This window comes from Acipenser ruthenus, chromosome 21 (genome assembly GCF_902713425.1).
Source record: "Acipenser ruthenus chromosome 21, fAciRut3.2 maternal haplotype, whole genome shotgun sequence".
Lineage (NCBI taxonomy): Eukaryota > Metazoa > Chordata > Actinopteri > Acipenseriformes > Acipenseridae > Acipenser > Acipenser ruthenus.
In genome coordinates, this window is record NC_081209.1 from 5394636 (window position 1) to 5422604 (window position 27969).

Consider the following 27969-nt stretch of genomic DNA (forward strand, 5'->3'; position numbering starts at 1 on the left):
GCCAACATTGTTAGGGAGAAAAATACTAGAAATAGCAAAAACTGAAACATCTACGCATTTTACAATTACAACCATAGTGACTTGGAAGAAGATCTTGAAAGTAAATGTCTGAATTGATAAACACAACTAATGTGTGTTAGTAGGAAATATGCTGGGAAGCATAACTGTGAATGTATTGGAGTTACTGACTTCCTTATTGGAGCTATTGAGTTAATGAATCTTTAAATAGACTACATCTGCATTCAATTATAATTCCAGCTGTGTACTGCCCCCAACATTAGGGTATGTAATGCTTTAAATGTGTGGCTGTATAGATAATAAATAAGTTTAGAATCTGTAAATATGGGGAAATCTAGGGATACCGCTAAACTGTAAATAAAAACACATGCTAGTCAGGGTTAGAATATATGTGATGTTAAGCTAATAGAACACAAAGCCACATTGTGGCTTGGAACTTGGTTTCAGGAGACTAGGTTTCAGGCCACTGCATGGCACACAAGGGACAGATTTGGGGTTTGATTCAGCAAAGTTGCCTCAAACTCAGTCTCCTGGATTCAGGTTTCAAGCCACTGTTCCTGAAGAAGTGGTTTTGTGTTCCCTCAGCTTTACTCATACCAAACAGGCTTGCATTGTGACTGCAGGAACCTCTGAAGCCAAAAGTCAAATAAAGTGAATGTTCAAAGTAAGTGTCGAACTGGTTCATGCTTAAAATAAAATCTGTCATCTGTCACTTTTTAGCAAGTAAAGTTTCTATTTCTGTTAATTCTGTCAGTATTGTGTTACATGGAAAACATAAAACTTAGGATTTGAAATAAAACAAAAGTTTTTACCAACTGAACATTAGAAGTAGGAGCGACTTTCCATTCCGGATTTGCCAGAAGGTTTAACCAAACGTGTATTACCCAAGGGGGTTTAACAAATGTTTTGGTCATGTGACAATATTATTAAGATCAGGGGGAAATACTTGATACATGTTTTTTGTACTATTGTGTATAAATACAGCAGAACTACAAAAATTACTACTTACAGCAATAGTTTGCCACCATATTGTCACATGTTCACAAATCTGTCTCAATAAAACAGCACTAGTACTAGTATTATTTTATGTTTGGTATAAGGAATTTTCTGCATACCAAAAAATTTGACATAACATGGTTAATGTAACTTGTTCGTGTTTTCAACTTTGTGACATTGATCGACTTCAAGTTCATCAACTCTGTATGAAACTAAACGCACATTTCGGTTGGCCTGCTTAATTGTGTATTTTTTTTTATTTTCTAACCCCGAGGAAGTATGCGGTTGGCCACCAGGAACACTTCTGTGTCTTGAACTGGCTTCCTGGTCCCCAGTCTGTGTAGATCATGTCGACCTGGAAACGACGTGGAAGACACTGAGCGACAGAAAAATATGAAGCAAACATTAATTACACTCAAGAGAAATTAACGGGGTTTTAAATCTTTGTAATTAGAGTAAACTAAAGGAAAGCGTGCAGCTGTTTTGACGTGCCAAAATTGCATACGCTTTTGGCCTCTGTTTTTCATTTCTTTTTAATGCGAACATTTTGTTTTACATAGGGATACAATACAGTCAGACACACACACAGTATCATCATTTCTATTTAAATTAGCGTTCCATATTTCAATGTCAGTCTTAATTTGTATGGGTTGAATTTGATGAACAGCAGATATGTTTTTTGATTAACTCTTTTTTCATATATTGTAAATAATTAAAAATATATGTATATAAAATAGTCGATCGTTTGTAATGCTGTTGCGTATCGTAAATATACCTATCGGTTCTTGACTCAACTGTTGTCTGAATTATGAGACGTGTCAGTGTTTAATGATCGACAAAGTGCTGACATACTTCTTGACTTGAAAAAAAAATTGCTTCCTGAATTGTCTGGATGTGAAATAAAATCTCAAAGACTGGATAAAGATAATAATGGGCTCCTTATTCAGAAGCGAGGAGATGTGCTTGGCGCAGCTCTTCCTGCAGTCTGGGTCCGCTTATGACTGCATTAGCGAACTGGGAGAAATGGGACTGGCAGAATTCAGAGATGTAAGTACATTATAAACAACATTTTTTTTTCTGAAAGGTCTTCATCCCACATCTTTGTTAATAGAAATAGAAAACGAGTAAGTCAAAGTTGACAGTCTGTCTCTATCTATCTATCTATCTATCTATCTATCTATCTATCTATCTATCTATCTATCTGTCTATCTATGACAGGTCTTGGCTGCCTGGCGCTAGTTTTCGCTGGTGTGAAGTAATAACACATATGTTGTTTACTTCCACGTAAGCAAATAATTATTTTAGCAGATACACAAGGTATCGGGGGCAGAATTATGTTGTCAGCCAAAAACAAGATTTGATGTCCATTTAATTAAAAGGACTGACACGGTCCCCTGGATGATTTTCAGATACAACCAAAGCTCTACTTTTTTTTTTTTTATAGATTTGAGAGGGTAAGAATGTTTTTTGGCCAAATGATAGCTTGGTATTTTGTTATTCACTTGTCAATTTAAACATACTGATTAAGTCATCTGCTTTAGTTGTATTTGTAGTGCATTCTGTATAATCTATAGATAGTAATCAGCAGGTGTTAGTAATCTGATACTTAGAACGTTGACCAGTTTTTAAAGAAAAAATGGACAATCAATTAAACTTGTACAGTAATCTACAGTTTCAGAAAGTCAAATGAAACCTGCTGAATAATGTTACCTTAGAGTACTGAATTCCATACCGCTTTGTAGTTTTCCAAATACTTAACGAAAAACTGACAAAAATGTGACATTTGGAAATCTAACATGAAATACTGTACTACTATTATGGCTTCCTGTAGACTTTTGCGATATCATTTTGTAGTTTCTTTGATTACATGATGTTAAATAAGATCTAAATTCTGTTGATTGTCTTTATGTTAAATATTAATCAAGCCTGCCTTGTTTGTGTTTACTTTAGGGTAAGACAGTTTCTGTAACACTTGATTAAGCTGTGCAATGTTGAAGGGGTTTTCGTGGAGAGTTTAATTTATCATGACTTTGAGGCTAACAGCCATATTCACAAGCAGTGTAAGAGTGCCAAGTTAATGTTGTTTTACAATGAGCATAGAAAAAAAAAAAGTGTTGTTTGTATTTTGGAGACTAGGAGCATAAAGGCGGTCCTTAAATAACCTTTAACTTGCAGTCCAACCAATCCAAGCTACCTTATTTGCTTTGTCCCTGGGCCTGGTTGTTTTTTTTTAAATTTTGTTTTTGTTTTTTTATCCAACTAGCAAATTGGATTCAGAGGTTGTTTTTCTCCTAAAGCTGGAAAAGTCGCTAATTTGTACAGTGGGTCGGCCAGGCCACAAGCATTAGACTTGATAAAAGCTTGTATGCTACCTGATCAGCAATGCTAGTTCAGGAACTGTGTCCCTTTTCATTACTGATGGGGTCCTGTTGGTTGTGGGTTAATGCTGTTACATAGTATTGTTAGTTTGAGTTGGCAATTAGCATCCTTCATGCATACTGAAAGACAACCTGATCCTGACCAGGCTTAATTCTGCAGTTCAAGGGCAGGCCTGCTGAATGGAACCTGCATCTTGACAAACCACATTACACCTTTGTTCCCTTCAGTTGCTTGGCTCAGGTTTTGCATGTTTCTTTTTGCTTGTTCAATTTCAGCTCAATCCCAACGTGAACGCCTTTCAGCGCAAGTTTGTCAGCGAGATAAAGAGGTGCGAAGAAATGGAGAGAATCCTCGGTAAGACATGCAGTCAATAAATATGTTTGAGTGGGATTAGCCAAAAAGATGTCTGGCCGAATGCCCTTATTACTCACACAGATCTGATTAGTTCCACACCGTAATTCAGCACTGGTACGGGGAAGCAGCTCTGGTCCTGGAGTGCTGTTCCATTTCATGAATATCTCCTTTAGGAATAATTATGTAGATGGATTGGAACTGTGGAGGTTGCCTACCCTTGCCATGTAGCCTCCTCAGAGCTAATGATGTAGACAAAGTGATATATACACATTCCATATGCTAGTCCTTGTAAAACTGTACCAGTCATTTTTTAAAATAATTAAATTTCTGTCATGCAAACGTACATTTAGTGCAAGTGGATATATTTTGTAAAACATAAAAAGCTACATTTGAATTATTTTTACTATTGACAGAATACTTTTGAACTTCTTCACCATCTGAAACATGGTATTTAATGAAGGGCATAATTTACCCTTAGGACATTCTCTAACGAAAAGCTTTTTGCAGCTCCAGAACAATTAGGACCCATTGAGAGTAACAGAAATCGACAGCAGTTTAGTCGAAACTTTTAATTAAGAGTGGCGTCAGCAATGCTACAGCTGAACAAAAGCCTTAACCATACGTTTTTCTATTTCATTGCAGTTTATTTGCTGAGAGAAATTAAAAAAGCAGACATACCTCTGCCAGAAGGAGATGTTAATCCTGTAGCCCCACTACCTAAACATGTCATGCTCATAATGGTAAGTTACATTTTGCAGAAAATGTTACTTTGCTGAACAACTTATGCAAGTGCAGTAGGATTCAGGTTTGGGTGAACGTGCCTCCACTAAATGGTAGTGGTAGTGATGAGAATGAAATGCATATTCTTGGATCTTTTACACCAGAAATGTAACATCTTTACTTCATTCCCCATTTAAGGAGCAGCTGCAAAAGCTTGATGTCGAGTTAAGGGAAGTAACCAAAAATAAAGAAAAGCTGAAGAAGAATCTTTTGGAGTTGACAGAGTACACCCACATGCTGAGGGTAACCAGGAATTTTGTTCAGAGGAATGCAGAGGTAACATATGATGCATACGCATTTCTCTTTATTTCTGTAGTTGTCTAATGAAATGCTGGCTGGTGCATCAACCAGATCCAGCTTCTCTTCTCCCAGCTGAGCTGTGAGCTGCTGTTGCATGCTTTCCTTATTCCCTGCTGGCTGAACGTGGACTTAAACCTGTCTCGGCAGTAAGAGAATGGGGATCAGTAATGTTATAACACCAAGAGCCACATAAATGTATGTTTGTTGAAAATGTATCAAACGTGTGTTCTTGCTAGTTTACTTCTAATTGTACTGATTTACTCAACAATCTGGTATCAAAGAAAGTACCTATTAGTGATATAGTGATATACAGAATCCTTTACAATTGCTTTGTTCAGAAGATTAGCAGAGTGTCCACGGATTCCAACAGAACACTAATGGGCTGGTGCTATGCTTTCTTATGCAATGTTATGGGTATACAATCTCTCTGTTCAGAAGAAGTGTTATACATTCATGTGTAATTCATTTGCTAGGTCTATTGAAAGTCAGTTAAAAGGAAGGCTGACTGGTTAGTCATTTATCCAAGCCCATTGATTATTCATTCATGTCCTACCACCTTCTTGCTTCATGCACTTATTTAATTCAACATGATTGAAGAAAGGTTAAAGGGGTGTTTCTAGTATCAGCTGGTTCCTATATCACAATTATGTTTTAGCAGGAGCCTTCACAATCTCAGTATGAAGAGTTCCCTTCTTTGGAAAAGGAGTCCTTTATGGAGTATACCAACATGCAGAGGATGGGGGCCAAACTAGGGTGCGTAATAGGAAAAAAAAATGTGTTAAGCAGTCACACAAGTATCTGCCTTATCAATTAAGCACTGGCACTGTTCTACTTTTTTTGGTGTCATTTTGAAGTCATGTCATCTGGTGTTTCGGATCACTGTCCCTTGGGTCTTTGTCTTTTATCAAATGCTGTAAATGCAAAAACTATGTAAATGTGCTAGATAGGTCTTCCAAGGTTAATCAAATATTAAAGATTTGATAATGCCGGATTCACAGTGATATACACACCCATAATATGTAGCAGGGTCTTGCAGGCATTTTATTCTTTGTTACAATTAAAAATTTATTAATATAGCTATTGAAGTACAGTAGGAGTATTGAAGTATGGTCATTGTCTTGGAACAACAGTTTGAAGAGTTTACTGTTTATCATTTTGCTTTAACTGTTGTTTTTTTTTTTTGTTTATATTTATAAACAGATTTGTTTCCGGCTTAATCCACAGAGGGAAAATCGAAGCTTTTGAAAGGATGCTGTGGAGAGTGTGTAAAGGCTACACAATTCTTAGTTATGCAGAGATAGATGAGATTATTGAAGATCCATACTCAGTGAGTATTAGCAGCGCGACCTCTCATTCCAACGAAACACTTACGTGCTATGCAAACCTTTCTTTAAGTTTGTGATTAATTCTGCAGTGTTTTCAATACATCAATTTGAATAAATAAGGCATGGTTGATGCTCCAGGAGCCTGGAATCAAAAGGCTGCTGATTCATATTGCATTCGCTTGTCAAACCCCCAGGTTACTGTTTTAGGAGTTACCGATCTTGGCAGGGAACCCACGCTTTGTAACGAGCCGTGTGTGTGAGGCATGGTTTGCTGTTTGTAGCTTTCTTTTATTTGAGGGAAAAGGTACATATGTGCATTTGAAAATAAAACTACTGTTGTTTTCTTTTTTTTTTTTAGGGAGAAACCACAAAGAGTGTTGTGTTTTTAGTTTCTTATTGGGGTGAACAAATAGGCCAGAAGGTTAAGAAGATATGCGATTGGTAAGATGTATATTTTTTCCCTCTCCCCTACATAGAAATACTTCCCTTAACAGAATAACACAGTCTTGTCTTAGTAGTTATCCTGCACTGAGGATGCAAAGCCCTGGCACTGTGGATGTAATGGGGGCACCTATATGTTTATGCAACGTATAATTCAGATTATAAGCAGAATTGGAATCTAGAGATATATTAAGACATCCGTCTGTCCTTCTGATCGCTTAACTGTTGCAGCGATCTGAAATCAAGTAGAAATTACTTCTGTGTTGGTAACTAATGTTTTTAAAGCAATTCAGTCTTTTTTGAATCATTGTCAAGAGTGTTAGTACGCCACGTTGATCTATTAGAACAATGTATACACTGTGTGTTGTGTTTTTTAACTGTTTGTGTCCCTGCTTGTTTTCTCAGTTACCACTGTCACACCTATCCATACCCCAGTAGTAATGAGGAGAGGAGGGATGTTGTGGAAGGGCTCAAGACCCGAATACAGGATCTGCACACTGTGAGTGGTTTAAAAGCATTGTGTAATTACATTATTAATACATAATTACATACTTTTAATCATAGTGATTGCATTAGTGTTTTGTAAATAATGACAGTATTGGAATGTTTCTGTAAAGGTAGAACTGGGCACTAGTGAGTTAATTGATTCTGCTGTTCAGTTGGGAATTAGATTAGTTTGCATATTGGGATAGTACACAGCTTCCTTTATGAACTTTACAAGCCTCCTTTTAGAGAGCACTTAGTTTTAACCTGGGGACAAATGAAATTCAGATAGATGAAGGGACTAAGAGGCAGGAGCCCTGGGTTTAAATCTCAGCTGTGCAGCTGACTGTGGCTTGAGCTGTGTGTGTGTCCTTAGGCAAGTCATATGACTTCCTTGGGCTTCAGTGTTCCCAGCCCATTGTACAGGGTGGGAGTATGTCAGTCTGCGTAAATAGTTTCTGATAAAAGAAGTGTATCTTGGTTCGGCAATATAATCACAAATTGGATGCTAAGTGTGTTACTTATTGTTGTAGTCAAGTTAATATTACAACCATAAGTGGTACTTTTGACACGCTCTCTCACTCTGTTTGGCCACTGGAGAGCTTATTGAATCATTTAATGATTAATGGAAAAAGGCAGCATTTAGCTAACCAAAATGGCGCAAGAATTTTCATTTACTTTTTTTTTAAATCAATTTTTATAAACTCATTTAACAATCGAATATTGGCGGATGACCTTTGTTACCATTTTGAAGCCAGATGCCTCTTTTCACCCAATGAATCGAAACACGAATGTCACCAGGCATCTGAACCCTGCAGGCAGGGCCCCCGTTTGGAAAGTTTCCATCTAGACTCGCTGGGCGTATGTGGCCAGCAGTAGTTGCTGAAGTGTGATGAGGCATAAAACCCAAACTGTATTCCTAACCCTGCAAAGCACAAAGGCCAATGCAGAGCTCCCTGTGGAAACCCTGCCAGGCGTGGGACTGGAACCACACTTGCATGGCTCACCCTGCACTCCAAATGGCCATGCATTTACTGGGTGAGCCACTGGGGACCCCATACCCAGTATGTTATGTGTTGCCTCCAGAATTTTTAAGTCATGAAAGCAGGTATACTAATTTCTAAATATGTATTGGTTTTCTGACAAATCAATGGGTGTGAGCTCTTGTTGGTATATTTAAAAATTTAATTACATTTTTTGTATGTAACTCATCAGATTCAATTATGGTCACTGTTATTAAAAGGAGAAATGTTTTTTTTTTTTTTTTTTTTTTTTTTTTTTTTTCCCCTTCCATCTCTTGGTAAGGTTTTGCACAGAACCGAAGATTACCTGAGACAGGTCTTGGGTAACGCTTCAGAATCCATTTACACTTGGGTGATCCAGGTGAAAAAGATGAAGGCGATTTATCACATACTGAACTTGTGCAGCTTTGATGTTACAAATAAATGCCTCATTGCTGAGGTCTGGTGCCCGGTTGATGACTTGGCAACATTGCGCAGAGCACTTGAGGAGGGATCGGTGAGTTCATTTTCACACTGAACGACCTTTTTTTTGAGGTCGACTGGCTGAAACTTAATTAAGTATTAAGTAATTAAGTATGTATTCACATCAATAGAGTAATACAACTGAATGACTCTTGTGCTTTAAGGACAGAGTTAGGGTGTGCATGCCATTCAGAACTCCTTTTGAGTTCCTGCTATGTTACTGTATTTGCATAACAAATCAGAGACACATGCTTCTATTTGTTTATCCGGTGCCTGTAGCAGGTGATTTGTGTTTTAATTATTCTGTTAATTCAGGTTCAGTTGTATTGTTTTTTCTTTAGAGGCAGAGTGGAGCCACTGTTCCGTCTTTTGTGAATCGAATACCAAGTACAGAAACACCTCCCAGCCTCATCAGAACGAACAAATTCACGGCAGGGTTTCAAAATATCGTAGATGCTTACGGGGTGGGCAATTACAGAGAAGTTAATCCAGGTAATTGTTTCTGAACACACCTTGGGACGCAGTTTGGTTAACTTTGATCTGAAACTACAAGATGAAGCAATCTTCAATGAAGACATTGTAAAAAAAAAAAACGTTTGTCGTTACTTCAGTCGTTGTGGATGTAAACGGCTATGTAAAGGTAGTTTTAGTCTGCCCTTTTTTTTTGTATTCTTTGTCAGTGTGGTTCCAGTTCAGATCCCGTTATGGCTAGCAGTGCTGTGATTTTTAAATTGATAGGTGCAGATTGCAGTGCGTAGATGGAAAGCTTTTCCGAACTGTGCTAAATCCTGTTTAAATCCTTGCAGCTCCATACACCATTATCACATTCCCCTTCCTGTTTGCCGTGATGTTTGGAGACTTCGGACACGGGATAATAATGGCTCTGTTTTCATTGTGGATGGTTGTGTTTGAAAACAATCCCACACTAAAGAAAACAAGAAATGAGGTAAAATGTGTTCAATAGTTACACACTTTAGCTTGTGCATGTCATGGTAATTTACACAGGGGCGACATAAGTGTAATGTACTTCACAAAAATGCAATATTTTGTTTGATTAATTGCTATAAATATTCCTGGATAACAATATGATTTATGCATGCTTTATTTAATGAAGACAATACGAGTTCTAAATTTATACAGGCGTTCACATGGACCATATTGATTTTGGTGCTATACCAACCTTAAGAGTTTTAGTGGATATTCAACCATTAAATCTTGAATTTATGAATTCATCTGTTTTTTAAAATTGTTTTACAGATCTGGAATACATTTTTTGAAGGAAGATATATTATTCTATTAATGGGAGTTTTTTCTGTGTACACTGGCCTAATCTACAACGACTGCTTCTCAAAGTCTATAAATATGTTTGGCTCTGGCTGGAGTGTGAAGGCAATGTTCGATGCGGATCACTGGACGTAAGTCAAATGAATTATTACTGCATTAACTAATGGATGGGCTAGCTTTTAGTTTTGATCTATTGGTTTAGTGAGACCCAGGGCAGATTTGGGGTGATAATGGACCTGGAATTGAAGTAGCCAAGTATCCAAAGGCACCTATCACCCTGACAGCAGCTTCACTTTACTGTGGAATTCCAGGTCAGTTAACACACATTGATGGACCTGGAATTGTCTATTTGATCAATGGAGTACACAAGTATAGTGCTGAAATCTCGGGGGTATATGATCTGCATGCAGGAGAGACTGTGTTTTAGTTTTGAATTTTAGATTGCTTGGCGGTGGAGATCACTAGTGACAAGAAAACCACAACTAAGCTCGGATCACAATGCAATTCATTCTTCTGTTTTCTACACATTATTTTGAAAATATTATATATATTTTTTTTTACATATTTTTGTTTTAATAGGTTGGAAAATCTTGGAACAAATCGTTATTTAACCCTTGACCCCAATGTAACTGGTGTGTTCAATGGACCATATCCATTCGGCATTGACCCGGTCAGTGTTTGTATTACTACATTCAATATTGTATTGTCATTTCTACACTGCATTATTACATGTGTATTGTATGAAATTGTGTGAAACTGTGGTGGCAAATCAATATTGTTTGTGCTCTGTTTCAGATCACAGTTTGGAAAATATAACACATGTATTGTCTTGCAAGGTTTTAAAAAAAAATAAAATAAGAGAAATTGTTCGAATTTTGTGTTGGAGCATTATATTTTACATTATTATTATTATTATTATTATTATTATTATTATTATTATTATTATTATTATTATTATTATTATTTAATTTTAAAATGTTATTTTAACTGCATGCTCTAGAAAGTAGTTTAGTTTTTTTTTTTTTTTTTCTCTCCTTATTAAGAGATGCTTACCAAGATTATATATGTTTTGGGTTATTAGATGTGGAACCTGGCCAACAACAAACTCAATTTCTTGAATTCCTATAAAATGAAAATGTCAGTCATCCTGGGAATTGTTCACATGACCTTCGGAGTCATCCTGGGCGTCTTCAACCACATGTGAGTTCACATTAGATGTATTATTATAGCACAGTGTTGAATTGTTAAAAATTGGCTTTAAGTTGGGTTTCCTGTAAACTGTTTACCTCCTGAGCTACACAAGAGCCTTTGAATCTAGCATGGCAAAAGTGGCACTGGGTTTCAATGGGAGAAGAAGCTGCTGTGCCAAGGGAATGAGCCACACTGACAGTTACAGGACTGCTTCCGGGTCACAAGGAAACCGTATGAAAGAATGCAGTAAACAAACATAAGCCAGTTGCATTTTGGTGTAGGAATCAATGTGATTTTGAAGGTTTAAAATATAACTATTCATTTGGTGTGACTGCTTGTGACTTTTTGTCAACGCTTTACCTCTTTTGAAATCTTTAAACAGGCACTTCAGAAAGAAGTTTAACATCTACCTGGTATTTCTCCCCGAGATCCTCTTCTTGCTGTGCCTTTTTGGGTACCTGGTGTTTATGGTGGTTTATAAATGGATGGCATATTCGGCAGAGAATTCCAGTGTGGCTCCAAGCATCCTCATTCACTTCATTAACATGTTCTTTTTTCAAGGGACTGAAGGCTTTCAGCCACTCTATCCTGGTCAGGTCCGTATTCTTTCATTGTTCTTACTGATTTACACTGTTCAAGTTCTTAAGAGAAGTATGCAGAAATATGTAATGACAAAAAAAAAAAAAAATCATAACTGCTAGACAAAATCATTTCATCCACATGCTGTGAATGTAGGTCACGGTACTTAACTATGATTTGCAGAGCCATTTAATGTTTATGCATTTCAGTGATGTAAGACTTTGCATAGTTAAATTAGACCCACCTTGTTGTCTGGTAAGTATTCATGCTGTGGATGTTGGGTATAGGTCATCGTGACTTTGTCATTGTTTTCAGCCCTTTAGTGCTATTTATAATGATATACTTGGTGGTGGATATGCGTGTTACTGACATACCTTGGTGATTCTGTTTACAGACCGGGTTACAAGTATTTCTTGTGGTGGTAGCATTGCTCTCTGTGCCTGTTTTGCTGCTGGGCAAACCACTTTACCTGTATTGGCTCCACAATGGAGGCAAGAGCCTTGGGATGTATAGAGTAAGTATAATTCATTATCTACTAGGGCTGTCAAGCGATTTAAAAAAATAAAAGACTTGCGATTTAATCTTGAGGTTAACAAAATTAATCTTGGTTTTAATTGAAACAATTACTGCATCCATCTCATTTGTTTGTTTTATTACTGATGCTATTAATAATAATAATAATAATAATAATAATAATAATAATAATAATAATAATAATAATATCATCATCATCATCCAAATAAACAACCCAGCATAAAAACCCTGTTTTCCTATTTCTGGATTCTCTTTATAGTTTTATATTTATTTACAATCCAGCATTTGTTGTTTGAACCAACTGCTAAATCACAATGGAGTCAATTTATTACTCGCCTTACTGCTTTTACAATTATCAGTTCCCTCACTCATCACTATAACACCTAAATTATCATTCGATCAGCGCTGACAGACTGCAGACCGTTGCTGATTGTCGCTTCTTTTTTTTCTAATTGCAGAACGGTTACGAATTGGTGCGGAGAGGCAGTGAAGAGGAGCTATCTCTTCTTAGGGCTCAAGATCTGGAAGAAGGCGTCAGCCACACAGACCACGGAGCGAGCAGAGACACACAACCAGAGGAGGTAAACTCCCTGAGAGCTGCAAAGTTAATAGACAAATGATAGAGTAATAGAGTATTTTATTTAATGCAGATTTGAGCCAAACCGAACAATACGTTGCTAAAGGTGTTTTATAATGGATGAGAAAAGTTGTGCCTATAAATAACATGTGTTTATTTAATTTTTTTCCCTAGTTTGATTTTGGAGAGGTGTTAATGCATCAAGCTATTCACACTATTGAATACTGCCTTGGCTGCATCTCGAACACTGCTTCCTACTTGCGACTGTGGGCACTAAGTCTTGCACACGCACGTAAGTATGAGCAGAAGGAGCTCTCTTCAGAGTACAAATTCATTTTACTGTGCGTATCTGTTTGTTTGTTATCTGTGCGCTCCAGTGAGTTTTAACTCTGTCAGAACCAACAACTTGGAGTGTCTTCAATCTATATTAAAACTGTTACATTAAAAAGGGAACAGTTCTTGAACAGAGAGTGCTTATTTTACAGTCTTTCCAACTTGTTTGTAAACATGAAATATATTTTGTGACACTAATCAAACAATAACTGTGGAATTTAAAAGCAGTAATCCTTTTATTCTTTTGAAAAATATCATCTGTAATAATGCATAATCTATTTTATACCGCTAGAGTTGTCTGAAGTTCTCTGGGAAATGGTAATGAGAGTGGGCCTTCGTGTGGACACTGCGTTTGGCATTGTGTTACTAGTGCCAGTCTTCGGGCTGTTTGCTGTATTGACTGTGGCTATTCTGCTTATCATGGAGGGGCTTTCTGCATTCCTGCATGCTCTACGACTGCACTGGTCAGTATTTATTTATCTCTTTGAAATCCCTTGCCCTCATAACTAGAAGTATAAAAGCATCATTTAAACCCAGTTTGACACACGTATCTTAATGTTTTGGAGGATTCTTAAGCCAGTTCCTGTGAATAGTTAGTGACAACACAATCTTCAACGAGACAGTAAACTGTATATTTCCTTTTTATCTGAACAGGGTGGAATTTCAGAACAAGTTCTACACTGGTGCTGGAATCAAGTTCATTCCTTTCTCCTTTAAACTGCTGTCCTACAGTTTCGAACAAGATGGTGTGCTTTGAAACGAGTGCTTGGAGACAGGGAGCACAGAAAAATAACGTGCAACGAGAATCATGACATTGAACCTCATAGGCTGTAGTTTTATTTTTTGTACTAAACTGGTTGTTGCACTGACTGCCTTTACATAATGCAAGCAAATATCTACATATCATATTTTATTAAGAATCTCATATTTTCAAAATTTCGCATCTCAGCAGTTGTATATAGGTAGTCCTTTAACATAAAATAACAGTTTTCCATTTTTCACTGTGAACATTGTACAATTCATACTGTTTCATGATGAATAGTGTAGAGGGAGGGGCTTGGGTTATTGCTGGTTTCAGTTGTTTACTGAGAAGCATTTTGCTTTCTTAGTAAAACACTCCTTAAAGACAATGTTCGTGTTGGGTTCTGTCATTTAAAATTGACAACAGATATTATTTTTTGAGATATGATGATGGGAGGCCCATAAATAAATGTAACAGCATATAAATTCAAGAAATAATGGTGATTAATCTAATACTAAAATCGTTTTTTAATATTTTATACACAATGTTGTTTTTGCATTCAAATATATAGTAAGATGTTGGAACAGGTGTTTTATAAGCAACAAGTATGGCATGGTGTAAGCTGTGTTTTGCTTGTAAATGAATGTACATTTGTAAACACAGTACATTGTGAATGTGTTTTGAGCTGAGTATTCATTCCATTGTATTTCTCCATTGAGATTGCTGCAGTTTGAAAAGGTAGGAGTAGAAAAACCGAACAACTAGTTGTAAGCCTTGTACAGTATGTCATGATGATTCTGAGGATCCAGAAGAGCTTGGAGGATGAGACAGAAACTTTGGTTTACCAAAACAGTCCAGAAATTGTGTTCTGCTCCATGGAGGACAAGCATTTTGGAGAGGGACTGGTGGGCAACTCTGAGGCTGGAACTGCTGGCAGACAGATTTGTTACGCAAACGCCCAAGTATATAAGAGCTCACAGTTCCTCTGCAAGGCTTTTTATTTTATTTTGTTTTATTTTATTTATTTATGTATTATGGGGAGAAAAAAATCAAATAAGCTATTTTATGAATTACTCCCTTTAGCAAACAACTTTGTGGTTAACTGAAAATGCAAAAATAATACTAAACTTATGTATCCAACATAATAAAAGGCCAAATTTTGACCCTATATATTTTGTTTTTCTTCAGTTGTGGTTAATTTGAGCTTGTACACTGTATGATCTGTTAAAACACATGCTGTATAAGTAGCAAAACACATTCCACTTGTTTCTGTTTAAGCGCTAGATAAAACGGTTTGTCTTGTGTGTATATTTTGATCTGACTAATTTAGGATTTTGCAACATGACTACATTGGAAATCGTTTTAAAAAGACCAAGTAGTTATTTGCTAATAAGTTAATAAAGTAATACTAATTGAAGGGGGTGCTTTTTCAATTAGTTTTAATTACAGAATCAATGATGCAACATCAAAAAAATATACTTTAGCAATACATACGATTCGTCTATTGCCGGCGATGAACGCTGATGATACAGTTCCTAGTTTGTCCCTTTGAGAAAAAATAATATATGAAAACGCTATTCGATATGATCCAAATCAATTATGGTGTTATTGTATTACTTGTACAACAACATTACAATGTATTTAATAGCAGTATAAAACTTAATTCAAGTGTTTCACATACTGTACGAAACACCCTGGCCATAGCAACCTGTCGAGGTAGCAACTGCGAAGGAAGTGTAGAAAAGAGTAACAGGAAGTAACGTGCCTGAGTTACCTTAGCAACGCAAGGTTCTAAACGACGCTAAGAATTTCATTGAGATGGCAAAGTAGGGTTATGTTCGAATTGATTTATTTATATATATATATATCTGTTCTACGTATATAATATCAATAGAATAAGCTACACAAAATGTCGTTAGACGATCCTCGTGTGGAGTGGATACGAGACCGTGTTTGTGGATCCTTTTACCTCCCGGACGCGGGTTGTTTCGATGAGCTTTTGAGCAGAGGTGAAGGGGAGCAGGAGCAGAAAATACTTGGGTTTCTGAATAACACCACCACAGAGGAGACGGCTTCGGCACTGCTGTTCTTTAAAACAATCCGGGAGGAGCAGATAGAGATCGAAGTAGTGATCGGTAATTGTATACATTTTTGTAATGTATTTTTATAAAAAATATTATCACTGGCTGCCGCTCACAGCAGAATATGTCAAAATTGCGGTGGCAGTGCTAAACATGGTCTGTTAAATAGCATCCTGTCAGTTGTTTTACACACACACAAGTGTAGTCCAGTGTATGATAACTTTACCCCCCCAAAATGCTTGGTCCTTAATGGATTCATTTAATCCGTTTAAATACTGTTCCATTCCTGTAAAACGCAACTATAGTTTCACAATTGCTTTGGTGTAAATATTTGTTGTAAAGAAGCACCAGAAACGACTGTTGACAAAAATCAGGAGGGAGGCGGTGCATCACAATCTGCCGCAGTGAGCGATGGACCATCTAAGGAGGGAGAAGAAAGCGCTTCCATTAAAGAATCAGATGACCGTGAGTATCACAGTCCCTACTACACTACGTGCCACACGTTACAGTTTCCATATATCGGGAGAAGCGCTTATCCAACTGTGATGAAACTTGCTATTAATATTATGAGCAGAAGGTATTGAGAGTGTTATCATAAGAGGATTTATGGGGATATCTGTCTGTCCGTAAATAACCGCTTATTACACTGTGAGGAAAGTTAGTATTGACATTATATAGCCAAAGTATCAGACTGTGGGGGATATGGAGGTGTCTGTCTGTCCTTCTCAATGCTGCACATGCATTTTTACCTGTATGTTAAGAACTTAAGAAGTTATTTCAAGTTCTGTAAATCAGTAATTGTAATAGGCAGTTATGATACTAACACCTCATATGCATACTCAATGACATCAAGTCTTAAATACCAATTTTCTAATCTCCATTAAACAGTGGATTGCCATTTCTTATTCTATATTATACTCTTGATTTACATCTGGTTTTGAATTCACAGCGATGGTGGGGGGTATATGTTACTAACATACTTGTTGTTAGCAGGAATAAGGGTCATATTTTATTATATATGATCTAACTATTGAGTGCAAGTCCACAGACCACCAGCAAACCTTCTGTATTGAAATCTGCAGCAGCAATAAGCCATGTCTATTTTTTACCAATTTACAGAGAAAGGCCAAAAGGTTCGAGGTAGGGACACAGTGTCTGCTATGGGTTCAGAGACCCCAGCCCTGCCTGCTGCTGCTCTGCATCCAACTTCAGAAGACCCAGCCGGTGAACATGAGGAGGAAGTGCATGAACCCCCTCTTACTGTAAGCTGCTTTTAATACTTTATTGGTATTATTAGGAACATGTTTAGTAGAGTACTAGCCATGGTGAAAGCCAAGGCTACAGCCTTGCCAGCTAGTGAATAATATAAATGCCTACAATGCATTCTTTTTATGGCGTTTACTCGCAGTTTTTTCTTTCACATGTGGGGTCTCAGTGTGCAATGGGAAGAGGTTCATTCGATGCAGAGAGCATATGAATAGCATAGAAACAGAACCGGAAATAATTGGCTCGTAATTCACAAAAAAAGTGAATTATGTAAAATGTGAGCAAGGTTATTTATTTATTGCTGTTCTATTTTCAGAAAATTGAAATTCTCACAGTTTACCACACGGAGCTGCAGGTGGCCCTAAACCAGGTCCCTGAGAAGTACATGGAGTCTGGTGTCTTATTTTTTCTCAGAAATACAAAGGGTAGGTCTTAATTGATAACAAGAAATCTCACGCACTTATGGAGCCTATATTTTGGAAGCGGATACTAATGTTCAAAATCATTTTTTGTTAGAAACAATTAATGAGCCCAATGACATGAAAGAAGCCAACGAGGTCATGCCGAGACTGCTGGAGTTTGGTATGCTGAATGGACACTTACTATTGATGCTGAAGGATGTATTATCACACGTAAGTATGAATTACAGTACAGAAAATGCCATCCTTCTGACAAGCTCAATATAAAACACCTACTCTTTATCAGTTCCGTTTAAACTGGGAAGCAGTCTGAAGATTTATAACCAGATCTCTATTAAGACAATTTTCTTGTTTAGAAGGATACCACTGCTAGCTTAATTTGTATTTTATTTGAAGGTAAATAAACTGCAGTTCATGTACCTGGAAATAGCTTGCTCAATAAAAATACATGTGCAATTCGGCAGGGGTAGAAGTTCATTTTGCATTCGTTCAAAGTGAACGTATTGCCCATGAGTACTGTATGATAACACTGTTTCTAATCATTTCCCTCGACTGCATAAAGGTGTTCATCTCACTTCTGTCCCTCAACCAACAAAAAAACGAGGACACCCACCATCAGCAGACACTGTCTGAAAAGACTGATCTAGAGGACGAAAACATCGCTTTCCAAGAACCAGTGGAAGAGCAGGAAAAGCCTGTGGAATCACGAAGTTGCCAGCTAATCCGGGATGAACTGCTGACAAACGTGCAGAAGTTTCTCAGTCACATTGAAAGGACAGTTCATCAACTGGAAGGTTTGTTACCACTCAGAAATATGTATAACTCTTAATACCTTACAGTTTAGGGGTCTGTAGACAATTCATTTGGACTTCCCTTACGAAGGTGCTTACATTTGGCCACTGGGTGGCACTCTGTGCTATGCTAAATATGATGGTGGAGTGATTTCAGACCAAATTCTAAGTGCAGTGCACCTATTTGTATTTATAAAGCTTTGGCACAGTGGTAGATGCCGTCAACTCACTTACCATTATCCTAATACTTAATGGATGTGGCACTAGAAATAATATACTGTATATTGTTTCATTTCTTTTCTTATTAACTAAGTTTTTAAGTGTTTATTCTGTTTCTCCAGGTGAGATTAAGTTAGAGATTCCTACTATTAATTTGGATGCAGATGTAAGCCAACTAGCTGCAAACCAAGCTGTAGTTCAAAAGCTGGAGCAGTGTGTAATGAACTGGCAAACACAAATAACGTCTGTTATCGAGGAGCAACAGAAGAAGAAGCCACAGGTAAGGCTTGGACACTGAAAAACAAATATGTCACTAGCGTCTTCAGGATTACATTATACCATCAACCAAGAAAATGAACTTTTATGAGTTCTATAATGAACTTTTATGTGTTGTATAACAAACAAAGTGGCTGATTTCAAAGACCCCAATTAGTACTAATCTTGGAATACCTTACCTAAAATAAGTCTTTGAAACCAGAAGTGTGCAGCATGAAGCACTTAAGATGTCTATTTTTTGCACTGAACTTTTTAAGGTATCACAAAGTTAGCTCTATAGGATTGATTTCTGTTGTTTGACAGGGTAATGGTCCTATGTCGGAGATCGATTTTTGGCGTGAGAGAACTGCAACTCTGAGTGCCCTTAGTGAACAGCTGAAGCTGCCGGTGGTGAAGAGGATCTTAGAAGTTATGAGCCGGGCCGACCCGATTACTGTGCAGAACCTGGACCTTGCTGTGACTGAGCTCAGCAAGTACTATGTAGAGACTGTGGAGAACGTCAGATTTCTTGGCACACTGGAACGTCATTTTAAGGTACAGATCTATTCACATTAATGGAACACAGCCCATGTACTGTAGTTAAATCAGGGACTGGCAAAAACAAAACTGAGACTCAGCAGAATGTCTACACATACATTGTGCTCTGTTTCTTAAATGACCAACTAAAACCCAAACGTTTCTGGTGCAGAACTTGTCTACTGGTTTGGGATTGAACACCATTCTTGACACCATTCCTTTAATGATGAATGGACTGAGGATGGTCTGGATCATCTCTGGTCACTACAACAAGGATGAGCGCATGGTTCCCCTCATGGAGCGGATTGCATGGGAGCTGTCCGAGAGAGTCTCCAGGGTGGTCAACGTCCAAACATTATTCAGGTAGGAACTTTCAGGGTAAAAATGTTAAGCTGATCTGTATGATTGGCTATTGAAAGTTATGGATCCATTGCTCCTATTTGCCATGATGTTGTGGATAAGGCACAACATTTGCATGACTGTACCTTTTCATGTTCTTTTACACTTAAATGATGTTAGTTTCATATTGCAAGGTTCATTGAACTTCACTATTTAACAGTTGAATTGCAATTGAAGTACTGTTCTGGAATGGCTATATTCCATTGGACTCCTAGTGAGCACCATAATAAAGCTGTTCTGATTTCTTTAAAAAAAAAAAAAAAAACAGAGAAAAGAGAGATGTTGCAAAGGCCAGAACTGCAGATGGGAAACGCATCCTGGACCAGTGGAAAGCATCTTACTTTGAGATCAGAGCAAAGATTGAAACAGCGGGCAGAGATCCTCGCTGGGAATTTGATAGGAAAAGACTGTTTGAGCAGACAGATTACATGGCTTCAATCTGCCAGGATCTTTACAATATCATCCAGGTAAAACTCGGAATAATTACCTTTTCTTTTGTATGATTACCAGATCATTTCATATTTTTGCATCACACTATATGTAAAACATTTGTAATATGGTATTTCTGGTTTAACTAAACAGTAGCATTCATGTATCGCTTTTCATTTTAAGATTGTTGAAGAGTTTCACAACATATTTGGTCCAGAACTGAAGGCTGTCACTGGGGACCCAAAGCGAATTGATGATGTACTGCACTGGGTAGACAGTCTGGTTGTGCCTATTGAAGAATTAGCCTTTGACCCTTTCAACATCCGTCACTCAGGTTCATGGAAAGTTGCTATTGAAGACTTTAAAAGTGAAGTCCTTGTAAGTATCACGTGTATTGAGTCATCATTTTGAATGATGTATTTTATAAAATGTAACATTAAATTAGATTTGCTTTGTTGCTTTGTTTTTATAGGCAATAGAAGGAGAGGCTATAAACTTCATAGACCAGTCATTCAAAACACTGCGATCTGCGGAAGCTGCTTTTGACATGCTTTTGAAATTCAAACATATCCGTTCTAGAGAAGCTATTAATAAGCAAATGATGCAGAAGTTTAATGAGATTTTGTCGCAGTATTGTAAAGAGGTAGGACATCCTTTAAAAAAAAAAAAAAATTCTGAAGGATAAACACTGATATAACGATTAATTATATATATATTTTTTTTTTATATACATATTTTAGTTAAATATCCTTTAAGTGCTATTAATCGAAAACACACAGTGACCTTTTTCAATTTAAAGTTTTAATAAACCTTCTCAAGTATTAACCTTGGTGGTATTAAAATGCCCCTTTTTTCCTGTTTTTACAGATTGACATTATTAATGGTTTGTTTGTTAACAATCTTAATAATCCACCCCTCAACAAGAATCAGCCCCCAGTTGCTGGAGCGATATACTGGGAGCGTTCTCTTTTTAATCGTATCAAACACACAATCGTTCGCTTTTTAGAAGTGGAGGATATGCTGACTAGTGACCAAGGAAAGGCAGTAAGTCTCCTTTAAATAGGATTTGCATTTTAATTACAATATGTATGTTCATTGTTTGTTTGGCAAATACATTTATGTGCATCTCCATATTGTCCTGTCCACTTCTTTATAAATATTTTACCTATGTAGTCCGAGGACCCTCTGTATGTGTGTGCACTAGTTTTAGATGACACATTGTTGAAATGACTCTACAACAGCACAGCTAACCAACCTTCAACTACTTTCTATAGAATATATGTCTCAATTCAATTCTAGCGTACTCAGTATTTAAATGAATAAGTACTACATACATTTTGGAGATCTGCTTGACTGATATAAACCCAGTCCAGTCTCCTAATATTGTTTATTGCCTTTTGAAAAGGAGCACACTGCCGGTGAAAGTTGTGAGCAGGCTGGTATTTTGTTTCCCAGGTAAAGGCGAAGTACTTGGAGGTGGGGAGGCAAATGAAGGATTACGAGGAGAGGAAATATGAGCGCTGGAGAGAGCAGACCGAACAGTCTCTGCACGGTCTGCTGAAGAGAAGCCTACTCACCAAGCTTCATCCAGGCAGTTCAGGCTCTCCAGAACTTTCTGAACCAGTGAGATATTTCTGCATTTGAATACTGTAACCCTGTGATTTACAAACACAGTGTCATGTTTTTTTTATCTGAATGAGGTTTTACCAATGCAATATCACTTTGCCATTATCATGCTTTCATTCATTTCTATATGTCTTCTTCAAGGTTTCAAGCCAAGCAGACCAGGAGGGAGACCAGAAGAACATCCGGTACGTGGTCAACTTCGCTTCCGAGCTTCAGGAGATCATTTCAGAAACAAAATACCTGGAGCAGCTGGGCTTTACAGTACCAGAACTCGCCAGAAACGTCGCTCTGCAAGAAGACAAGTTCCTCAGGTGGGGTGAAAAAACTTTTAACAATGTTACTGGAAACAGTTCAATACTTTATTGACATCATAGATTGTCAGTAAACCCAGGTACAACTTCACAGCTTTGATCATTTGTAGTTTAAGAGAAATCATCCATTGCTTTTTTTTTTGTTTTGCAGATATGTGGATGGACTCAAACACATGCTGACTCATCATGACACACTCATGGGCATTTTGACAGAAGCAGAGACCCAACTGCTTGGTGAGCACATCCAGGAGCTTTGGAGAGTGCTTAGATCTGGATACACGAGGCTAAACTGGAACTCCTTAGGTAAAGAATGATTATAAGCTTCTCAAGACAGATTCATGATGTCATAATGATTCAAATACCAGATGGAAAGTCACAGTCGGAACAATGCATTTATTTATAACGTCATTGTAATTCCAAATATATTACCATATCAAATCTCGCTATGAAAATGTGAAAGCTGTATTTTTTGCTGTGAGGAGCAGTATTTAAAATGCATAGTAATCATGTTATCATCTTCCAATTTGTTATTAGGTATTTCGGATTACATCAGTCGCAGTTCCCAAGCCATTTCGAAGTTTGGGTCGCTTGTGAACCAAATTCAGAAGAACGCGCAAGATATCGAGGCTAAGCTGGTATCAATCGAGTCTTCAAACCTGTTTAAATTCCCAGTTTATGAAAATGAAACTGTCCCAGGTATGTTGATATATTAGCCTATTATTCTTACTAATCATATGTGTGCTGCCACTGTCTTAAGGTTTCTTTTCCAACACTTTGTTTTTTAATTTAGTGTTATCCCTCTTCATTGTTGCAGGAGTGAAGGAGTTTTATGAACACATGGAACGGGAGAGAATGAAGGAGGTGTCCTTCTTGTGTCAGAAGTACACTGCCATTGGCCCCCTGCTGACCAAGATGGAAGGCCTGGTGGTGCACACAAACAGTGGGAGAGCTCCAAAGATGGCTCAGTATTATGTTTTCTGGGAGCGCAAAGTATACAACACCCTTACCAAGATGGTCTTGAAGTAGGTTTTCTGTTTTTTTTTTCATTATATTATTATGTTTTTAACTTGCTTCACAGTAAATGTGCTTCAGGGTCTCTTTTTCTGTACCAGGAATCTTCAGTTCTTTAGTGCCGCTGTTGTCGGAAGTGTGCCTCTGTTTCAGGCAGAAACTTCTCTGTCTGCTCCTGAGATCGTCCTGATCCCTAACGCCAATGAGATCTATAAACTCACTATGCAGTCTGTCAGAGACTGCTTGGAAAGCACCAAGGTTTGTTGGCAGTCTTTAACTCTTTTCAGATTTCCTATGGATTTGCTTTCATACGTTTCAGATACATTCATACAATAAAAAGATCAGTTTCAGTTATATATATATATATATATATATATATATATATATATATATATATATATATATATATATATATATATATATATATATATATATATATATATATATATATATATATATATATATATATATTCTTATTCTGTATTATCTTTCCAATGGGGGATATTGATAACCAGCGTGCCCTTGTTTTTCTTAGCACTTTGTACGATGGATGCACGGGACCTGTAGTGAATGCCCCCCTCAGATTGCAGAAGGAGAAGATGAGCCTGTGATATTCAGCTTCTTCACTGACATATCCCAGAACCCCCAGATCATTGAACAGGCTGTCACCATCTCCCAAAGTATTCACAAACTGCTGTCATCTGTAGCCAAGTACCTGAATCGATGGAAGAGATACAGGCCTCTGTGGAAACTCGACAAGGCCATTGTTATGGAAAAGTTTGCAGCGAAGAAACCCTCCTGTGTGGCCTATGATGAAAAGCTACAGTTCTATTCCAGGATCACGCAAGAGGTTGCACAGCAGGCCTTAGTCAAGGTTGAGCAGTGTCTCCAGCTAAACCTGGAGTCCTTGGCTCGGACAGTGGAAGAAAATGCCAAAGGATGGGTGAATTCTCTGGGAAAACTCCTGAATGAATCTGCCAAAGAAGAACTGTATAACCTTAAGGATGAACTGCTGGTGTGTACACAGCTTAATAGAAAAATACTTTGGGTGTGTTTTGTAGTTGTTTGGGTTTTGTGGTGTTTTAATTTGTTCTAACATGCTTGTCGAAAATTCCTTTAAAACACGATTTGTTCTTAAATTCACTCATGTTTTGAATATTTCCAACTTCTGTGATGGCCCAAGAAAAGATATGAACTCTAACACTGTTTCTTCAATTTGTTTTATGGTATTTTTCTAGCAATTATCAGAAAACCTCAAGAGAAGCCCCGAGACGCTTGAAGATTTGAAGTTTGTGCTGGGGACGATCGCTGATATCAGAGACATGTCTTTAACTGTGGAGATGAGGGTCAGAGATATTCAGGAAAGATACAGGACGCTTGCAATGTACAATGTTCATGTGAGTCAAAGCATCTTATGTTTGTCTAACAGGTTTTTAAAGAAAAGGTTTTAGAATTAGAGTTTAGTGTCTAACTATTTTATAATGTGTGTAATAGATATACACAAATATATACTGGTGCCTTATAAAGGTTTACCACAGTAAAAGCATAGCAAAGAGTAATAAAGCATAGTGAAAGCATGGTAAAGCATAGGATAGTGGTAAAGAATAACAAGGTATGGTAAAGCATATTAATAAGCATGGCAAACCAGGGTGAACTATGATAAATGTACGACCATGGGAAAAGCATGGGAAAAAATACTGTGGTAAACCTTTATAAGAGGTATTCCCAAAAGTATTCCCATTAACCTTTAGAATAATGACAGCTCTATACACAATCCAACTGTCTGAGTTGGTCTGTGAATTTTAAAATGTATTGTTATTTAATTTTGAATGTTATTTTAGGCAGAAGAAGAAGAAAAAGAGCTGTCTGTGAGTATCCAACAGATATGGGAAGATCTCTTGTTGGAGTCAAGGAAGGTTGACCACGGCCTTGGCAGAGTAAAAAAGACATTTACTCAGGTAAGAACTTTGTTTTTAAAGCCAGTCGGATCATTTTTACTAAATCATGAGCATGTGTATATATATATATATATATATATATATATATATATATATATATATATATATATAGTATATTTATATATATTTTTTTTTTAATAAAAGAGCAAGACCATTGAAAGGGAATATCTGTTTATTATTCATGGACGGTGTTTCATTTATGGCTTCAAAAAAATAATCAAGGTGTTTTACTGTATTTCAGATCACGAAAGAACAAATCGAAGACTATAAGAAGGAGCTATCTGTATTTGCAGGAAGCTTTCACAACGAAGGTCCGGGTGCTGTAGGAAATGACCTTGAAAAAGGTGTGACTTCCCAAAACGAGTTAAAAAAAAATGTAATGTGAAAATGAGGGCTAAATTTAAGCAGTACTACTTTTGACATAATTTTCTTCATTTGGAAGGCATGGAGATCCTTGCAGTGTATGAAAAGGAACTGTCTCATAAAGAGAAAGATCGTCAGGAGCTGGCTAACGCAGAGAAGCTCTTTGGCCTGCCAATCACAATGTATGCAGACCTGATGCAGGTTCAGAAAGAGATGAGTGGCTTGAGACAAGTCTATGACATTTACAAAGCTCAAAAAGTAAGTTATGTTTTACATTGTTGTGTGAGTTTAGTATTTTTTTTTTCTTCTCCAAAATATGCTAAGAATAGACATTTACAATCTATGAATTGCTTTAGGGGGAAAAAAAATCAATCATGATTTCAACACGATTGTGGGTTTTCAGAAAAATGATGCCACACTACTGAACCGAAACCATCTATGGTTTTTATGGATTTTTATTTTCTCATTGTGTGTTTGCTTAGGCAGCGAAGGAGGAGTGGTCTCAGACATTGTGGGTAAATCTAAATGTCCCGTTGCTTCAAGAGGGCATCGATGGTTTCATTAAAGGTCTTCGAAAACTACCCAAAGAGGTTCGCAGCCTGCCAGTGGGCTTCTTTCTAGAGTCCAAGATGAAAGAGTTTAAAGATTCAATTCCGCTGCTTCTTGACTTGAAAAATGACGCTTTAAGAGAAAGGTATTTTACAGTATTTTCTTTTCAGCTAGCATGCATTTTTTCTATAGATCATGTAAATGTGCACCAAACCAAAGATTATCACTTTCTAATGTAACAATTGCAGAATATAGTTGCTCTGATACATCAAGTCTGTTAAGGGAGATTTATAACTTTTAGTATCAGTATTGTATGACAATGGTTTATCCGTCACTTTTTGACAAGGCACTGGAAGGACCTGATGACAAGAACAGGCACAGAATTTGACATGAACCCTGACACCTTCACCTTAGAAAACATGTTTGCCATGGAGCTTCACAAGTATGCGGATGTCATCAGTGAAACTGTTACGTCTGCTGTAAAAGAGCTCAGCATTGAGAAGGTGAGCGCCAAGTTGAAACGCGGTTCTCCTCTTACCTTGAGAACTGGTCTTAGAAGAAGAACATACGAACATTTAAGAACGAGAAGTGGTCATTCAGCTCATCTAAACTCATCCGGTTCCTAGTTAGCTGATTGATCTCAGAACTTTATCAAGTTGGGTCTTTAAGGATCCTAGTGATTCTGCCTCAACAACATGACTAGACAGCCCATTTCATACCCTGATCACTCTCTGTGTGATGAAGTGTCTCTTTCCCTCTGTCCTATCTCCACTTAGTTTCCAACATGTGTCCTTTTTAACTCTCAAAGCAAGTGGTGCAGAAACTATGAATGAAAGAGTGCTGTAATGTACAATAAGAGTTCCTCTGCATTCTGTGTTTCCAGGGTGTGAAGGAGGTGGTGGAAACCTGGGAGAATATGAAGTTCACCATTCTGAGGTACTACAAGGGAACCCAGGAGAGAGGCTACATCTTGGGAGCGGTGGACGATATCCTTCAGGCCCTCGATGACAACGCCATGAACCTGCAGAGCATGTCAGGAAGCAGATTCGTCGGCCCTTTCCTATCCACAGTCCAAGAGTGGGAGAAAAGCCTGTCCTTAATAAGTGAAGTCATTGCGGTAAAAACAAGAACCATTTATTCACATTGTGATGCACCACATTTACAGTACAACATAATCGTCAGAACAAAAGTTTATATAGGGGCTTGAAGGACTTTACTCCAGTTTAAATTTAGCATTGAACCGTTCTCTCATTTTTAAACGTTATATGTTGATTTGAACTTGAGCAATAAAGCCCAGAAAGCAATGGTGTTATTACCATTCCTCGTTTACGTTACTGTTTAAAATTATTATTTAACAGGTGTGGATGGTAGTGCAACGGAAATGGATGTATTTGGAAAGCATCTTCATAGGAGGAGACATCAGATCACAACTGCCCGAGGAAGCAAAAAAGTTTGATAACATTGACAAAATATTTAAAAAGGTGAGAATCTCTATCAAGTTTTAATTTTAATCAAAGACGCTGCTTTACATTGTTATACAGGAAAAAACTACATAGCAAATGAAACGACAGTAGAAGATCATCAACAGTGTGTTTTCTGCTTTCTGTGTTTCATACGTGCTACCTGCCTATTAAGCTTGTCTGTGTTTTCACTGCAGATTATGACCGACTCTGTGAAAGACCCTGTGATAAAGAAGTGTTGCCAGGCCCCGAACCGCCTCTCTGACCTGGAGAACCTGAGCGAAGGTCTGGAGAGGTGTCAGAAGAGTCTCAACGACTACCTGGACTCCAAACGAAACGCTTTCCCCAGATTCTTCTTCATCTCCGACGACGAGCTTCTGAGCATTCTGGGCAGCAGTGACCCCTCTTGTGTTCAAGAACACATGATAAAGGTATCTATGCACAGGTTACTGCAGCATCACAAAGTGTACTCATGCAAAATACAAACCTAGTAAA

General features: G+C 37.5%; 2 protein-coding genes across 3 annotated transcripts in view; both read left to right on the forward strand.

The window, feature by feature from the left end:
- The first annotated feature begins 1293 nt into the window (after positions 1 to 1293).
- Positions 1294 to 14970, forward strand: LOC117428399 (V-type proton ATPase 116 kDa subunit a 2-like). 2 transcript variants are annotated; one of them, XM_034047366.3, is made up of 20 exons: positions 1294 to 2061; positions 3669 to 3747; positions 4390 to 4487; positions 4666 to 4803; positions 5483 to 5580; positions 6028 to 6154; positions 6511 to 6593; positions 6999 to 7092; positions 8382 to 8594; positions 8902 to 9052; positions 9367 to 9506; positions 9818 to 9975; positions 10424 to 10514; positions 10926 to 11044; positions 11418 to 11631; positions 12009 to 12128; positions 12607 to 12729; positions 12900 to 13017; positions 13351 to 13522; positions 13713 to 14970. In XM_034047366.3, exons 1-20 carry the CDS (start codon positions 1945 to 1947, stop codon positions 13813 to 13815), a joined length of 2556 nt encoding a protein of 851 aa, XP_033903257.1. In that variant the 5' UTR covers positions 1294 to 1944; the 3' UTR covers positions 13816 to 14970. The 2 variants fall into 2 exon arrangements, with proteins under 2 accessions (XP_033903257.1, XP_058850531.1); XM_058994548.1 differs by having other exon boundaries at positions 1295 to 2061; positions 5486 to 5580.
- Positions 14971 to 15529: 559 nt separating this feature from the next.
- dnah10 (dynein axonemal heavy chain 10) overlaps positions 15530 to 27969 on the forward strand; it is a 38828-nt gene continuing 26388 nt past the window's right edge. The window contains exons 1-29 of the mRNA XM_058994549.1: positions 15530 to 15935; positions 16224 to 16346; positions 17001 to 17143; positions 17464 to 17572; positions 17664 to 17779; positions 18129 to 18360; positions 18699 to 18856; positions 19156 to 19386; positions 19541 to 19731; positions 20036 to 20234; positions 20380 to 20574; positions 20669 to 20839; positions 21064 to 21240; positions 21652 to 21819; positions 21964 to 22133; positions 22285 to 22436; positions 22668 to 22829; positions 22948 to 23155; positions 23246 to 23402; positions 23680 to 24159; positions 24383 to 24541; positions 24986 to 25102; positions 25344 to 25446; positions 25545 to 25723; positions 25948 to 26159; positions 26361 to 26517; positions 26898 to 27131; positions 27373 to 27495; positions 27672 to 27905. Coding sequence (XP_058850532.1) covers positions 15710 to 15935; positions 16224 to 16346; positions 17001 to 17143; positions 17464 to 17572; positions 17664 to 17779; positions 18129 to 18360; positions 18699 to 18856; positions 19156 to 19386; positions 19541 to 19731; positions 20036 to 20234; positions 20380 to 20574; positions 20669 to 20839; positions 21064 to 21240; positions 21652 to 21819; positions 21964 to 22133; positions 22285 to 22436; positions 22668 to 22829; positions 22948 to 23155; positions 23246 to 23402; positions 23680 to 24159; positions 24383 to 24541; positions 24986 to 25102; positions 25344 to 25446; positions 25545 to 25723; positions 25948 to 26159; positions 26361 to 26517; positions 26898 to 27131; positions 27373 to 27495; positions 27672 to 27905 — 5286 coding nt within the window. The 5' untranslated portion in view covers positions 15530 to 15709. The remainder of the gene's footprint in view (positions 15936 to 16223; positions 16347 to 17000; positions 17144 to 17463; positions 17573 to 17663; positions 17780 to 18128; positions 18361 to 18698; positions 18857 to 19155; positions 19387 to 19540; positions 19732 to 20035; positions 20235 to 20379; positions 20575 to 20668; positions 20840 to 21063; positions 21241 to 21651; positions 21820 to 21963; positions 22134 to 22284; positions 22437 to 22667; positions 22830 to 22947; positions 23156 to 23245; positions 23403 to 23679; positions 24160 to 24382; positions 24542 to 24985; positions 25103 to 25343; positions 25447 to 25544; positions 25724 to 25947; positions 26160 to 26360; positions 26518 to 26897; positions 27132 to 27372; positions 27496 to 27671; positions 27906 to 27969) is intronic.

What these genes read in the sequence shown, in the direction of transcription:
- LOC117428399 (XM_034047366.3), top strand. Translation starts at nt 1,945, where the DNA reads ATGGGCTCCTTATTCAGAAGCGAGGAGATGTGCTTGGCGCAGCTCTTC. An exon ending in TTACAGAGAAGTTAATCCAG is followed by an intron (nt 9,053 to 9,366) that starts GTAATTGTTTCT and finishes AAATCCTTGCAG; the next exon opens with CTCCATACACCATTATCACA. An exon ending in AGCCACTCTATCCTGGTCAG is followed by an intron (nt 11,632 to 12,008) that starts GTCCGTATTCTT and finishes TTCTGTTTACAG; the next exon opens with ACCGGGTTACAAGTATTTCT.